General features: G+C 35.1%; 1 protein-coding gene across 1 annotated transcript in view; it reads left to right on the forward strand.

The window, feature by feature from the left end:
• The window catches only part of LOC140448876 (otoferlin-like), a 576,219-nt gene that overhangs the window by 190,047 nt on the left and 368,993 nt on the right, over positions 1 to 17,179 (forward strand). The window contains exon 6 of the mRNA XM_072542001.1: positions 15,536 to 15,725. Within this exon, the coding sequence (XP_072398102.1) occupies positions 15,536 to 15,725 (190 nt within the window). The remainder of the gene's footprint in view (positions 1 to 15,535; positions 15,726 to 17,179) is intronic.

A 17,179-nucleotide genomic window follows, 5' to 3' on the forward strand; every position in this document is an offset into this window, starting at 1 on the left:
ATGCTGCCATGATCGGTAAGCTTCGGGAGAGATACCTGGAACTGCCGGGAGAGGATCCTGCGGCAGTGAAGTTCCTGTTGGTATGTAAGTTGCTGGGGTAGAAAATAGAAAAATGTGGGAGAACGAGTGTTGAACTTGCCGCTCCGGCAGCTCTGGGAACTGAGGTGTCGAGTAAGCTTGCGGAGTGGACTTTTAAAGACATGAGCTTCAAGGTCGTAGTGTTTGGAAAGAGTGGTAAAGAGGCGGGAATGATCAAGCCCAAGGTGAAAAATAGAGCGGTGATTGTAGAGAAGACGAAGGACAAAACGTAAGCTGAACTTCTACAGGGGCTCAGGGCTGGCCTGTGTGACAGGAGTGATATTATTATCAAGAGAGTGCGAAAGACAAAAGAGCAAGGGGTAGTCCTTGCGCTGGAGGGTGGTAAAAAGGGTCAGAGAAGTTGTCGCCTCGATGCCCTCCGTCGTTGCGAAAGTGACGACCAGGGGTGGTACAGCGAGGAGAAAACTTCTCTTGATAGGTATGGATGCGGTAACGATAGCCAAGGACGTCGCTGACGCAATCCAGAGAGGTGATGGCAGCAATGCGTCATGCTATGTGCTAGGAATCAGTCCTTCACGGAATGGCTTAAACGCCACTGTGGAGGTCGACGAGAATGTTGCGAATGTGTTGCTGAAAAAGGAACGACTGAAGGTTGGCTTTGTAGCATGCCTTGTAAGGGAGAAAGTGCCTATCCTGCGATGCAGCGTAATAGCGAGAATAGCGTAAGGGATGCTGGGGCTGTGGCCAGGAAGGGCACATTCTCAAGGAATGCACGGCCAAGATAAAGTGTTGCATGAACTGCAATGTAATGGGTCATTTGAGTGGGTCGAGAGACTGCCCTAAGTTTAGATACCTAGTCGACGAAGCCAGACGTTGCTCCGTCTACGGCCTAAAGAGGTGCAATGGCACAAGGAACAAATTGCGGTGCTGACCTGAAGATTTTCCAGACCAATGTGGGCAGGGCGAGACTATCACACGATCTAGTCCTGGCTTCCGCAGCTGAGGAGGTATGATCTGCTCCTGGCGGCGGAACCGAACCCCACGTTGGTCAGGAATCGGCGCTGGTTTGATGTGCATATCTGTAATCGCAAATTAAGAGTGTATGGGATCTGGTCTGCTGCCATATTTCACCGAATATAGTGGTAGGTGAGTATGAGCATAGGTTAAATGCAATTATGGAAGAGGTGAGGCGACTGGGTAACGAGTGCGTGGTGCTTGGCGACTTCAACGCAAAATCTGCTGAATGGGGCTCGCCAATCACTGACACTCGGGGTCAAATGTTAATGGAATGGATCGGGGCACTAGATCTAGTATTTCTAAACACCGGTTTGGAACCAACTTTTGTGAGAGGCGATTCCAGATTGTACATCGACGTCACCCTTGCTGCGCAGCGAGGGAGACACCCGATGTGTCAAGTACTGGGCAGTACTGGCGGAGTATACCGGCACGGAGCATCAATACATCGGCTTTTCGATTGGCAAGACGGGGGACGTTGGGGGTAAACCCAAACCTTGAATGTCGAGGTGCTGGAGATATCAGGTGGATTGCGGTGTGCGTACGGGTAGAATGCATTACTGGTGGTGTGTCGAGATAGAGTAACTGAGAAGAGAGTGCTTGGTCCTTCGTCCGCACTTGACAACGGCGATAATACGTCGGAGCGCGAAAAAAGTGGAACGTGGGGATACGTCTTACCGTGCGAAAAAGAAGGAGTTGAATAGGAGGATCCAAGCCAAGAAGAAGAGGCACTGGAGGGGACTGTGTGACAAGCTGGACGAGGACATCTGGGGTGAAGGGTATAAGATCGCAATGAAGCATTTCGACGCCTGTGCTCCGTATGACATGCCATTGGATCAGAAGCTGGAGATAGTTACCGAACTGTTTCCACAAGGACGGTGGTCTGGTGTGCAGACATACGTCAAGTCTGAGCGTGGGATTTCCTTTACTTTGGATGAACTAACTGTGGCAGTGAGTTACCTTAAGTCTGGCAGGGCTCCCGGTCTAGATAGTGTCCTGCCTGAGGCGGTTGTACACCTGGGCCGTTTGGCGCCCACCTGGCTGCTGGAGCACATGAATGCTCTTTTTGCCGCGTAGTCTTTTCCGGATCTCTGGAAAATCTCGGGGCTCGTGCTTCTACCTAACTTCAAGGCAGGAAAATATCGTCCTATTTGCCTTCTTCCTTATATCGGAAAGTTTTATGAGAGAATGCTACGTGCACGTATCGAGGAGGTGATTTTGTTGTCTGAAAGCCTGTCTCCGAGACAATATGGTTTCTGCCAGGGTAAAAGTACAGTGGATGCGGTGACCGATGTGCTCCGAGCGGCACGAGGAATTGGGGCTGATCATCGATGGGTCATCCTGATTCTCTTTGACGTGTGAAATGATTTTAATACATTGCAGTGGGGTCACGTAAAGAGCACTTTGGAAGCAAGGAACTGTCCTGGGTACCTGAGGAATGTGGTCGCTCATTATCTTTCCGAGAGGAAGATTGTGGTGGAAAATGGTGTGATGGATGTAAATGGATGTAACGGCTGGGGTCCCGCAAGGCACCGTCCTGGGTCCGATGCTGTGAAACCTGGCATATGACGGGGTCTTAAACTGCGAATATAGGGAGGGTGTGACTCCCTTCGCATTCGCGGATGACCTTGCTATGCTGATGGCGGCACGGGACAGGGAGAAACTCTTGCTTCGGATTAAGCGTGCTTGTGTACTAGTTGAGGATTGGATGAGCGAGCATGATCTTCCTCTAGCGGAGTACAAGATGAAGGCTGTAGTACTCAGAGGCTACAGAAAGAGAGATAGTGTTGAATTTGAGTGTGCGAGTATCTGCGAGTTACCCTGCACCAGGGTGGGAGTTGGGGGGAATATTTGAGGGGGATCACCCGCAGAGCTATTCAGAGAATGGCTGCGCTGAGGAGGATAATGCCTAATATCGGTGGATACAAATCCGTAAGGAGAAGGGCGCTTCACGGTGTTGTACAGTCTGTTGTCCTCTACGCGGCCCCAGTCTGGAGTAAGACGGTAGAAATACCAACTTACAAGAGGCTCATGGTACGCGTGGACAGAACTAGTCTGCTGCGGGAAGTATGTGCCTACAGAACTGTGAGCTGCCGCTCTGTGAGTTATCACCGGCTGTGTTCCATTACATGTGCTGGCAGGTCAAAGGGCCAGGATTCACAGTCTTAGGGAGCGGAGCATTGGAGATCGAGAAATAAATGAGATAAGACTGGCCGAGAGGTTAGTTCCAATCGGTCAGTGGCAACAAGAGTGGGAGGCAACACGTGATGTGATGGAGTGGACGAAGTCACTAATCCCGAACCTTCGAAGCTGGGAGGACTGTGGGCATAGGCAGCTGGATTATTATCTGACGCAAATGCTCACAGGTCATGGCTGCTTCCGCAGCTACCTTTTCAGATTTAGGAGGGCTTAGTCCGATCAGTGCCTTTACTGTGGTTTCTCGGATACTGTGACACACACGATTTTGCAGTGTGAGCGTTGGGCGCATGAAAGATAGAGGTTTGTAAGAGAGTGTAACTGCAGAATGTTTGATTCTGTGAGAGAAATGGTGGAGAAAATGATAAGGGATGAGTGGTGGTGAACACAGATCCACAAATTTATCAGGGAGCTGCTCGACGACGAGAGACAGACGACGCGAGAGAGATGGTAGCCTCGCTAAGGCAGGAGGTTGAAAGTCTTTGGTGGTTCGTGTGGGTGCAGTTTCCTCGATGAATGTGCCAGAGAAAGAATGGGAATCGGGTGATAGCAGGGCATTAGGAGAGATGTTTTTCTTAACCGGAACTTCCATTCTAATGTCTGGTGTGACAGAGCAGAGGTTTTTAGTTGGACGCCGCTCGTCTCAAAATGGTGACGGGACGAAGTATCAAAGGTCTAAATCCCTTGGGCATCTCGCCCCGGCACAGCTTTGTTAGGGTATTAGGAACCCAACACTACCTGTGTAAGTCACAGGTGTCTGTATGCAGATTTTTCTTCTTCTCTTTAAAGATAAGCTAGACGCTGATCCTTTCGTGACGGCGCTCGCAATCTTGTCATTGAATCTTCAACAAATGCTTGTTATGCATCGGTAACTGTCTATCTTGCCAAACTTTGGCAACTGTATGTCCGGCGTTAGCTAAAGCATCGTCGAGATAATAGATTTTTCCAGACTTATACCACTGGTTATATATATTTTTGTTCTACGAAAAACTGATTGCAGAAACTGCTCGCATGTTTTAAATAACATTTTTGTCAATTGATTGATCATTTACCGGTTATGCAATTTCCACTAAGATATTATCCAGACTATTTAATTTTTAATAATCAACAAAAATATAATACAATAACTAGTATGAATTTCATGGTAGTACTATCTTTGCCATCGCAGCACATATTTACATGTCGTTAACAGTTTTTAGATAACATACATATTCCCATAATAGTAAATAAGATCGGGTAATTACGAAATTCACAGAACGACAAAGGCACTAACAGAGACATAATGATAAAATTAATTTATAATAAAATTTAAATTTATTTAATTTTTTAATTTTTTTATTTAATTAATTTATAATAAAATTTAAATTTAAATAATAATTTATAAAGAAATATTAAAATAATGAAATAACCACGCCTCTGAAATTGACGATTTTCCAACAGGTGGTCTTGACGACAGCAGTGGGCTTAAGAAAGCGCAAGTTGCGAAAGTTGCCACAATTACCTCAATTTATATTACCTATGTCTAGCTGAAAGATTTTATATGTACTGTATGACTATTCAATTTTAAACTTTTTGAACCTCGCTTTTTGCCGAAATCTCCAATGATATTTTAAAATAACCTGAAGATAGCATAATGTAAACTTTAAAACAATTAAATCCGTATAATTGAAAAATAAGTTTGTTTAAACAGTTCAGTTTGTTGTGTACTTAAAGCTGTTTAACTAGCAGATGTATTAAAAGTTTTCAGTTCCCGCTACACTAGTCAACTAAAAACTGAAAACATTAAGTTGGATTTAATTTAGATTATTAACAATTTATACGAACGCATTAGCCTAATTTATGGACTAGTTAAATATAGAGATATGTATACGCTTTATCATTCTGAAACTATTTTACCTATTTGACCAATGAAGTCTTAAACCCATTATTTACTATTCCAGGATAGTATTTTGAGTTCTTCTTATTTTTTCTCGTTTAAAATTAAATTACGAATAATTTTTGTTTATCAATATAGTTTGATACAGTTAAATGTAAGGTCTTGGTCTTAAAAAATGTCATGAAGTTGACCCATTCATTTGATGACTTCAATGACCACGAATGAAACTATGAAGTCGCACATTACTACTTTCTAGAGATTAATTTTCTGCAGTGCATTTTTATGGCAAGACAGAGTCAAACTAGTTTTTGCATTAGTAAAATAGTTGGAGTATTTATTGATTTTCATCTAATAGTCGTTTTTACGGCTTATTATCAAAGTTATTACAAAATTAAAATAATTATTGTCTTTAGGATTTTTTTTTGGGCATGCGTATTTCAAAAGTTCATGAAGTTTTGAAACAACCCCAATCACATGCTTTCATTATTTATCACGTTACTCTCTGATGTAATTTTTCCATATGCTCGTATGATGGTAAATATAAAATTGAGGTGTAAGAATAATTAAAAATAAAACAAATAGAATTATTTTCCTAATTTTATTGGAAGAAAGTGCTACCATAAAACCAAATAAAGTCCATTTAATTTGAAATTGATTGTCCATTGTCATTGTCCATTGACAGAGATCGAAGTTGACATACCTAGTTGCTAAAGTATAAAAAAAATCCTGAATCCATTTTAAATCGAATAGGTCACATAATTATTGCAAAATTGGATTATACAACAAAACAAATTAATATTTAATGTAAATAAATAGACACAAAACAAGAGTTAAAAAATAATCTTGTTAAAAATAATTTGAGCCGCTTGTATGCGTCGTATAAAGATATAAAATGGAATACTTCCACAAAACAACACTTTTTTCGTTACTTAATAACATTAGTCAACACCGCAACTGTCAAATAAGTGTTACCAATTTATGTCAAAATATTACCTTCGTTCGATTACAGTTACAGTCTGTTCCGAACAAATGTTCTCCATAATGACGCTTTATAATGCATTTATACAAATTAAATGAAACATAATATTATGTATTTCTTTAAGTTAATAATAATAGAAATCTTTATATATTATTTCTACGCATTTATAATAAAATATTTCTAGTGGCTGTAATGCCAGTGTACTCGGCAAAATGATTCTAAAATAAAAAAGAACACACCTACCGCCTAAATATTTCGTGTTGGTATCATATGACCTCACGGGCTATGACGCTGACGATGTGTACAGTTAACTTAAATTAAATTCCATGAAAAGTCCGAAAAATTAACATTCTAAAATTTGATAAGACTGAAAATAAAAAGCATAATAAAAAGAGAAATCAAACGATTTCTACCTAGCGAAACCGAATTCAAATTTTTACCACTGTGTTTCCTAAAATTTTGCGAAACAAACAGCTGGATAAATTACTCGGCAAGGGAATCTAAAATTGCATTCCACATGCCGTTTATCCTGGTCAAAATTCGTAGTAAATTCAGCTTTTGGTACTCCAAACGAAGTAAGTAATAAAATTGTAAAAAAAATAAATAAAATTGTATATAAAATTATAATTAAAATAAAAGCATAATATTTACATATCAAATAATTTAGGTAGCGTATTTTAAAAATCAAAATAAATTATTTTACTTGACGACTAAAGTATAGTGAAGTTGGCCCATCCCTAACATTGTTGGTTGTACTTATAACTTGAGCCAGACGAATCGGGAGGTACTTTCTCTACCAATTGAATTTGTCATACTTTTACTGATAAAAACAAAACAAATAGTCATCATATTTTTTTCACATAGTTGTATCCAATATTATGTCACACCTCTAAGTTTTTTCCAAGAGACGGCTACAAATGTTGGTGTTTAAAACTATTAAACTCATTTTCTAGATTAATTCCTAACAACGTTCGCTTTGAATAAAATATTATTTCCTTTACATTTTGTTCTAAATAATCCTACTTTATCAGATGACTTTGGTTAAATCTACAAACATAGTAATGTTGCGAAAAAGCTGACAAAAGTTGATAATAAAAAGCTTTTCGGTCACATTACTTAACGAAGACCACGTTGCTCAAGTCATGGAGCTTTATTGGGAGTTGGTAAGGATGAAGTTGGTAAAAAATTGTAGATTAAAAACAGGTAGATAAACGATAGATAATAAATAGATAACAAAGTATCACACTTTAATAAAAAAACAGGAAACACCAAATACATCTAAACTGCAAAACAAAATGGGCACCAATAAGTTTTAACCTGAAACTTATGAAGGAACTCAAAATTAAATAAACCAAACAATATTTCTCTCAAAAACATCAGAAAAATACGCTAGAAAACATATCAGCAAATTAACAACAAAATTCATGAAAATTAGCATATTTAACTATAAATTGTAAGAAAAGGTTATATATTTAATAAAATATTTTAGAAGAATTATTATATTATCTTCTACAACAAAATTCAAATAATTTATATCGTCAAATACATAGACAAAAACGATATCTTACTATCGCAATAATTAAATAATTAATTAATAACGAACAGTAAACGACTTACCATAAAATAGTGAGTTTCTCTAGATGGTAACTGAACAACAAATAAGTCTGAATGCATATTGATACAAATAATAACTGGCAACTGACAACTAAAATCGGATAGTAGCTTTTTATAAATTAAACTAAGTTAATTAATTTTTGGGAAGAAGATGTGTACTTTGGTTCAAAATATTTGTTCCCATGAGAAAATAATACGCTTTATAGAATGCTTTTAACTAAAAACTAATAAAATTTCAAGAGGTATTACGTTTAACTATTACTTGAATAGAGTGGATTAATAGAAAACGTATTCGTTTATCAAATACTATAGCCTCAAACATAATTTATTACGAAAAAGATCTTTTAAGAACAAGGGTCTTTTAAAACATTTATACGTATTCGAAGCGATAGAAATGAATAATCTCTCTAGACATAGTATTAAAAATACAGCCCAGTAATAGAAAAAATTAGCATGCCGCAATAACAGTTGTTGCTATATGCATTACAAATTATTATATATCCCTTGGTTTATTTACCTTGCTGTTTGTTTCTGTTACCCTTTTTATATTTTCACTTAATATACTAAGGATTTACTTCAAATATTCTCATTTTTAAAAAGTAAATATCATCGCCAAATTCGCTTTTTATTCGACAAATTCGAATTTTTAATATTGCACCATCGGGTTTATTAAGGAATTAGGATCAAGATCTATAAGACATGTGGATGTTAAAATTATTTAGGCATGAAACCATTACTATGGATCTTTACAAGAGAGAAGACTTCACAATTATATTAGTGTTAGTTCCATCTATTTAGGATTATCCAAGAGGTGTAAAGAGATGAAATTATAGGTGTTATAAGGAGTATATGCTTGGGTGCTTATTAGTATTTAGTGTAACTAAAACAGAGAGAACTTGAAATGTTTAGGTGCATAAACTCTGCTACTATAAAACTTTTCAAGAAGGAAAACTTCAGTTATTTTAAAAATTTAAAGTGGGTTTAATAAAGATAAATAAAATTAAATAAATGCAATTAAAACAAAAGTATTGCAAAATTAGAAAAAAAAAACCCAAATTCGTCTACTTTTCCAACAATAACTGTGCAGAATTGATACTTGAATAGTAGAAAAAAATCGTATAGAGAATTAGACAATACAAGACACTAAGTTTTCCAAACATGTCTATAAAATGATAGTTTTATGTACAAGTGTCAGTCTCTAACAAATTATAAAGAAATATTAAAGCTGACAATGAACATAACAAAAAAATTTCGTATACCCAATGGAAATATTTTAGGAATACCATTATTTTTTAATAAAAGCTATTTGTAAAGAAATATTTTAAATCTTTTTTACACTTATCATAAAATTTATACCACACAAGTAGACCATCTGTTAGTTTTTAAATTTGAAGCTTGCATATTCCTTTCCAGGGCAAATTTTAATACATTTTCCTTTTTGGTATTTTTTTTTCTAATTAATGTCTTTAAAATTATATTATAAATGTAAAATGTTTTAACGGATAATTATATTTTTCTTTCTACTGATGGTTTGTTTCCTTAAAATATGCATCACAAACAACTTCCTTAATAAATTTTACTTTTGTAATAAAAGAGTAGATGTTGATTCAAAAACTCCAGAGGATTCTGAGAGGACACCTAAGAATTAAACGCGTGTATTTTAAATTTTAGAGTAAATAAGCAATTTCAATGTAGAGCAAGTGTAAAACCACTAAGTGTAAATACAAAATTCGTTATTCGATTTTCTACGGCTAAACAGAACTTTATTAACCGACTCAATACTAGTTTAAAATGCAGGTAGTTAAATAAAATTTTGTTGCACAAATTAGTCTAAAAATAGGTTATAATGTTAAAAAACTACCTTCGATGATTTGGATGCCTGTTTTTTGTATTTTTGATAAAATGTATTTATTTAATTTACTCATTGAATATTGAATATTTACTCCAGTCGCCTGAGACGAAAATGCTACTGAACCTCTAAAAATCAAACGAACAAGCTGAATTTTGCTGATAATGTCAATTTTGGGACCACAAAAAAGAACTAAAAGAAATTAACTATTCCTAAACCCCTAAAAGGTCCCCCCGTAGGAGAAAGAACGGAAAAAATAGATTTAGTGTGAATCTATAAGCCGCAAAACAAAAATTCAAATAAAAAATTTATCTGAGATAAAATGTTTACTTAAATTTAGTATAGAATAAAGTCAGTTTTTATAAAGATTTTAAATAAATAAACGAGTTTTGCCATTTTTTATGATTCTCATGAGATCGAAAAAATTTCTTACTTTCGTTGACCGGTCGTAATGGAATTTCCATTGTTGAAGCCTAATCTTCAAAACCGATAACATGAAATTTTGATTTTGAGTTTTGACAACCAATATGAGACATTTGAAATATCCCTAAAAAATACAGAATTTAAGCTGTGACATTACAAATAATCGCACGTCACGAGAAATGACTACAATAATTGGGTGGAATTTATAGCTGAAGTTATGTTTCTTATTACGTATGTTTATTGACATTTCAATTTGATCACATTGAAAAGCAAATCTTCAATACTTACAATATCTTGTTCAACAAAAAATAAATTAGATCTATGATATTATATTTAGTATCACTAATGTTTTCAAACGTACTATAATTTTTAATTGTGGCTTATTCTCATTTAAATAGTAATTACTTTCAAGTTATGTTGTTTTGAAAACCGTACTTGAGTAACTGAAGAGATGCAATTTCAATTGTTTTTAAATCGTTCTTAATGTGAAAGTTTATATTTAAAATGCTCAACATCTGTTGCGAAAACTTGAAAATTAAATTTCATGCTATATTGTGTGAAAATTAGGCTCTCACAATGGAAATTCTATGGTAAAAGGTCAATGAAAGTAATAAATTTTATCAATCTCATGAGAATCATAAAAAATTGCAAAAATTGTGCAACGTATATTTATTTAACACTCTTTAAACTCTTTAAAATCTGACTTGCACTTGCAACAAAATACAAAAGTGCACATAAAGAAAGCTGCATTCTTCACCTTTAAAATTAATTTTAATTTTTCTTAATAGGAAAGCCTGATCAAAAGATATCCAATTTTTACCGTCCGGTAGATACGAATTTTATTTAAAATTTATTTCGAGTGCGTAATTGCTGTTCAAAATCGCCGATCACTTCAAGCATTGTTTCTGAGGAAACGGTTAATTCTACAGAAAATGTAGTTAATTAACATTTTTGTTTAAAATTATATCAGCCACATTGTTTATTTAAAATGTTTGTTCTAAGGTGTACAGATTTTTGGTAAATCTATTTTTTACGTTCCCCACTCCTACTAGAGGGTTTTTAAGCGCACACTGAGGCGAAGGTCTTAAAGTTGACATTCTTAGCAAAATTTAGCGTATTCGTATGATTTTTAGAGATTCAGTAGCATTTTCGTCTCTGATGATTGGAGTACTTCTCTGGTTCCCAATCCGTCTCTAAATTCAAATATCCGTTTTGTTTACCTACTTAAAATATTTTTCAATTTTTATTTTGCTTTATTCAATTTATCTGTTGACCTTTTTTGAGACAGTTTTTACTCAATAGAAAAATTGAGAAACACATACAGGTATCAAAAGAACAATGGCTGAACGAGAGGTGCAACGAGGTAGAATAACTTCCGCAAGAATAGAAAAACCGAGAACTACATCAAAATAAAAGGGATTTAAAAGCCTCAATATGTCGCACATATATAGCACAACTTGAAAGTTGTGCTATATATTTTGTCCATCTCTGCATTTTTTGGTTTATATCTGTGATAAGTGCACCACTTGCATCTCTTAGTTGACTAGTTTGAAGTGTTCTTCTCATTCCTGTTAATTCTCTAATTCTTTTATGCATGTTAAAAAAGTCATATTTTTTCTCAATTTCTTCTAGTTCTTGGCACTGCTCATGTAACATTCTCTCCTCAGCTTCTTTTATTCTCTTTTTAATTAATCGATCAGTTTCAGTATATTTAATTCGATTTTTTGTTTTGAATGATTTTTTTTCATTCATTAATAGTAGTATTTCTTCAGTCATCTAGTCTGTATGTTTTCTTTTCTTTGGTTTTAAGTTTTCCTTTGCTGTTTAAATTATTGCTACTTTTATATTTTCCCATTTCTGATCAATGTTATAACTACTTTTATTCAGTTCTTGGGCATTACGTAGATTTTCAGTAAGAGTTTTTACAGTTTGTTCATTTGTTTGTGGTTCCCTTAATCTCTTAATATCAATTCTACTTTCTGTGAGTTTTTTAACCAGTTTCAATTTGGTTCGTAATGTAACTTTACTAGGGGTACTCTATGAGTCTTTAATGCAGTGGTTCCCCGTTGCCTCCTGCATCCTTACGCCGTTGACCTATTTTTCGATTCATCCGCCTTTAGGACCAGTTTCCCAACCCTTGCACAAAAGAGTGCCCTTTCACTTATTAACTCATTCGCCCGCAGCCGTTAGTCATAGGTGGGAGATTGCTTATAACGGCACTCTATATGAATTCCTAAAATTTTATTTTTTGTTTTGTTATTAAAAATGTTCTTCGTTACATTCCTTGTGATATTCATATGTCCTGTTCATTGCAAAGCTTTAGTGATTGTTTTATTCTGTAGGCTTTCAATCTTGCTGCTTTTTGTACTATCAAATGCAAGAAAGGCAAGCTAAGTAAAGCTTTGATAGCTGCTGTTGGAGTAGTACGGATGTCCGGTTTTAATCCCCATTTTTTTCTATACACACGCCTTACCCTCATAAGTGTTGTAACTGTACTGCTTGTTATTTTCTCTAATTGCCAGTTTAAGGTAAGTTTCGAATCTAGGATAACCCTGAGATTCTTTACCTTTTCCATTAGCTGAATTACGTGTTTCTGCAGCTTTAGAGGACCCAATCCCACTAGTTTCCATCTGCGTGTGAAGGCGACTTTGGTGGATTTGTGGGGACTTATACTTAGCCTCTTTCTAGAAGTCCATAGTCTTACTTGTTCTAGGGCCTCGTTCATGGCAGTGAATACTGTAGAATCCCTAAATATATATGAATAGCTTCCTTGTCCTTTTCCTCAACATAGACAGTCCTTTATTTTACTATGGCGTATTCCTGGTGGAACTCCTCTCCGTTAGATGGCAGGTTTCTTAAAATGCTGAAATGACAGCGTCATTTAGATCATTCACTGAAATTTCTAGATCCGCGGCGTCATTTATCGTTTTCCTCATCCTTGACAAATGCTGGTTTAGAACTTCTTTATAAGCCTTTTAGTTGGTTGAACGTGGGTTCCGATAAGTGACTTTTGTTACTTTCTCCTCTAAGATATATGTAATGTATCTATGGTCTGAGCAGCTCTCCCCCTCAGACACATCCCATTCTAATATAAAATTGTTTAGGAAATTTGAAAGTATTATATTATATATTACCTATTTTCTACTTTTGGTTAGAAAAGTCTATTTTTTGTCTACATTTAATATTTCCAAATTGAGAGAGTTATATACTTTCATTAAATAATTATATCAAAAGCACAAAGTTTCAAGGTTTTAGATTCCTCCGAGAAATATAGGACCATAAATTCAACTTCTTATTTTCCATGTAATTTGTATGAATTTGTACGTACTAAAATAGTAATGCTTAAAAGTTGACTGGAGGCTCCATTTTAGCATCAAATAAAAAATTAAATTACTGAAACCTAAACCGTATAGAGTATTTCGGCACCTTTCAACTCATTAAGGGAATCACGATTAGGTACTACTCTTCTGAATATTAAGAAACTAAAATTTGTAACGTCATTATAGAAACAATGACGTTACACGATTAGTGGAGCGATCTTATAACAAAACCTGAGCAACATCTCAATATCTAAACGTATGTACAAACCAGACAACAAAATGTTGCCAACTGTTGGCAACATGTTGACGGGTGTTGACAACATATTTTTTGGACACAACAATTTGTGTCTGGCTACATGTTGTCAACAGTGTTGTGCGTTCAAACCAAATCAGTTGAACGTTGAAACTAAACGCAGAGTTGGCGTAAATTGACCCCTCTACGGCTGCTGGTGTTAGTGCTGATTTTATAATAATAGCTTTCCATGCCCAGAGACGAAAAAGAAGATGGTGGCAGCGACAGTTCGTACAAAATGGGACAACCTATGGTGACAACCTAATAGCGGAGTTACTTCTGAACGATGGTAGTTCGTTCCGCAATTTTGTCAGACTTACAAAAGCTGATTTCGAAGAAGTCCTCTGTTTGGTTGCCCCTAAAATTATCAAAAAGAATACGACCTACCGTGCAGCGATTCCACCATCAATAAGATTGATGGTCGCTCTACGATATTTAACCACAGGACATTCGTTTACGAGTTTAATGTACCTGTTTAAAATATCAACAAGCAATCAACAAGACAAAGGGAAAGTACCGTGGCAGGATAGATTTGCCTAAGGTTCTTTAGTGTTAATCTTAATTTTATGTTCTACTACCTTTCGAATATTAGTGATCATATACTCTGCAATATGTATTGTAAAATAAATTCTTATTTACGTGTATTTTTGGCTTTCATTTCCTTTTACATTGTAAGCAGACAATTAAAAAAAACCAACTTCAAAAACTACTAAAAAAAATAACTGGAGGATTTTCGAATCTTCTATACATACGTACATACATGCATGCATACATACAGGCATACAGGCCAAACGTAGAACCTCTTTTTTAGCCGTTTATACATAGTATGAGCTATTGACATCGACAAAAATAAATATAAAAAAAAAGAAATAAAAGTGAAAATTTATTCGTGTATAATGTATGACCTGTCTTTAGACGTCATTTTTTAAAGTGGGATAATAAAAATAAATACCTACCTCCATAGTGCTGCGACTACCTCGAGGGGTGTTGTTTTCACTTAAAAATATCATCATCTTGTATCCAAACCACATATTCTCTTCCGAAATGGTGCTTGCTCCACTTTTAGTTTTGTCCTTAATTTTCTTTCGCTCCCTGCTAAACTGAGTTTTAAGAGATTTTATTTTTCTTGATATTTTATCCACATTTGTTTGAAAGTGCGAAGCCATCTTCGACATTTCATCATATTTTAGATTTCTATCTCGATATTCTTGGCATGGAATGTCATGTAGCATTTCAATAAGTTCTAACACTTGCTCTTTGGTCTATAACATGTTGGCTGTAAAGAGATAACAAGATAAATAACAGATAAATGTAAAAAAAATAGCGAAATTGACCAGGCTATCGTCAAAAAACATGTCCACACTATCATATGAACTTAACATTATTAACGTATCTGCCGGTTGTAACAAATAACAAAATAAAGCACCGATTACCAAATAGATGATACCTCACTAGTCTTTTATTCTACGTTACTTGTTGGCCACACCGTCCAAACAGAGCGATTTTTTCCGTTTGAAATGGAAAACACGGATACATGCAACACTCAACAAAATTCTTTGATGTCTTGTCGCACAACATCGCCGCTTTGTTGCCGTGTATATGTCAACTTGTTGCGAGTTGATGGGATACATGTTGGCAACAGTGTTGACAACATGTATCCCGGAGATTCTTGGCCGGTCTGTACTTACCTTCACAACAAAATAAAAATTTTCAATTTCTAAAAGACCGTAAAATGGTATGCGCGCTGAACAGCTGAACATCAAAAAATATGCTTTTAATGAAATATAAAATAACTAAAAGTTATTTTGAAAAGGGGTGATTTTTTTTAATTAAACTGGTCACACATTTTATAAGAAATTCACAATGTCTACATGATTAAATTAAAAATACATTTCCATAAACTAACCACATAAATCTTTTGATATTATTTCAGAGTCAAGACCGATCTGAAGGGCACAGTGGATTCAGTATTAAAAGCTCAAGATTTTCAAGTGTGCTTGACAATAATAGAAGCAAGGCAACTTGCAGGGCTGAACATGGATCCGGTGGTTTGTATCCAAGTGGGTGATCAAAAGAAATACACGAGTGTAAAGGAAAGTACCAACTGTCCCTATTATAACGAAGTAAGTATTCTTAATTAGCTGCTATAATTGTTTATTTAAATTTTTTGTATGCTAAATATGGCCGAATATAATGTATAGTATAATACCAATCAATATATGTATATTGAATAATATTATTCGATATACATTATCATACATTGTCATATACATCGATACACATTCATGTTTACAACAAAAGGTACTAGGTACAATCAAAAATAAAATGTCAATTGGAGGTAAGCTGGTGGCGTCAATGATTCCACGTTTATATTTCGGTTTCCAAACCAGCGTTTTGTGGTTCTTGCCGTATTAGAAGCTGGTTCTTTCAGCTGAAAAATGTCGCAGAAAATTAATTGTCGCCTACCTTTAATTTCACAATGCTCCTAGTAGGCTGTATTGAAGTTGTAGCGGTTATAATTTGTCTAACACATTGGGTATCCCTTATAGGGTGTTAAAACTGTGGACAGAAATTACTGGGCTGGAGATAGGGTAAGCAAACAAACCGAAACGTTTGCGAACGACCACTCTTGGTTTGGTTGGAGAGCTGGGTTGTAAGTAAGTGAATAAAAGAGGGACTAAAAGGGATAACTACGAAGAAATAAATCAAAAAAATATTTAGATAGATTTCCTGGGCAACGCACACAAGAAAGGTTCCTAAACTATTTAAATTGGACGCCGTTTAAATGAAACTTCTTGTTGGATGGAAAGAAAGGCTTGTCTTTCCTAAAAAATATTAAAGGGTGAAAATCTTTTTAAAGGAAATAATTTTACACTTGATTTAGAAAGAAACATTACATATTTATTATTACTTCACCATTAACAGTTATTACAAATAATAATAACAAGGTTTAAAAACAAACTTACAATTGCGCTATTTGTAACGATTTACAACAAGCTCCAGACGTTGGGGACACTATAGGAATTTAAATTATTATTAAAATGAAAATACCTAGATTTTTCAACAGAGCTTACATTGAGGTTAAACTTTTAAACAAAACGATTCAAATTTATGGTTATGTACCAATTGTCAGAAGGATAATACTGTCTGTCATATGTCGAACTGAAACATCAAACCTTTTTAAAATATTAATTAAATTTTTAAAATTAATTGCGTTTAACTAATATGACAGCTAATTATAAAACTTATAATTTTATTTATTACAATTTTTTAACTTGTCATAAAAGCAAATTTTTTTTATTAATGAAAAATGTCTATTTTTACCTAGACAAATGTTTAACAAAAAGTATCTTATATCACTCTGACTGATGTATTTCTTTTAAGAAGTTTTGGGATTGGGACTGGATCTAAAAAACTACAAACAAACCCAACTGTGTCTCACTCAAGCTACAAATTGATCTAAAGTGACCACAGAACACAAATAGACAATTATTTGGAAGATGGACACTGGATTCGGGCTTCGGATTATCCTTGATGACAAAAAACTGCAATCTTCAAAACTTGACCTCTTAAACTC

Source organism: Diabrotica undecimpunctata, chromosome 8 (assembly GCF_040954645.1).
Source record: "Diabrotica undecimpunctata isolate CICGRU chromosome 8, icDiaUnde3, whole genome shotgun sequence".
NCBI lineage: Eukaryota > Metazoa > Arthropoda > Insecta > Coleoptera > Chrysomelidae > Diabrotica > Diabrotica undecimpunctata.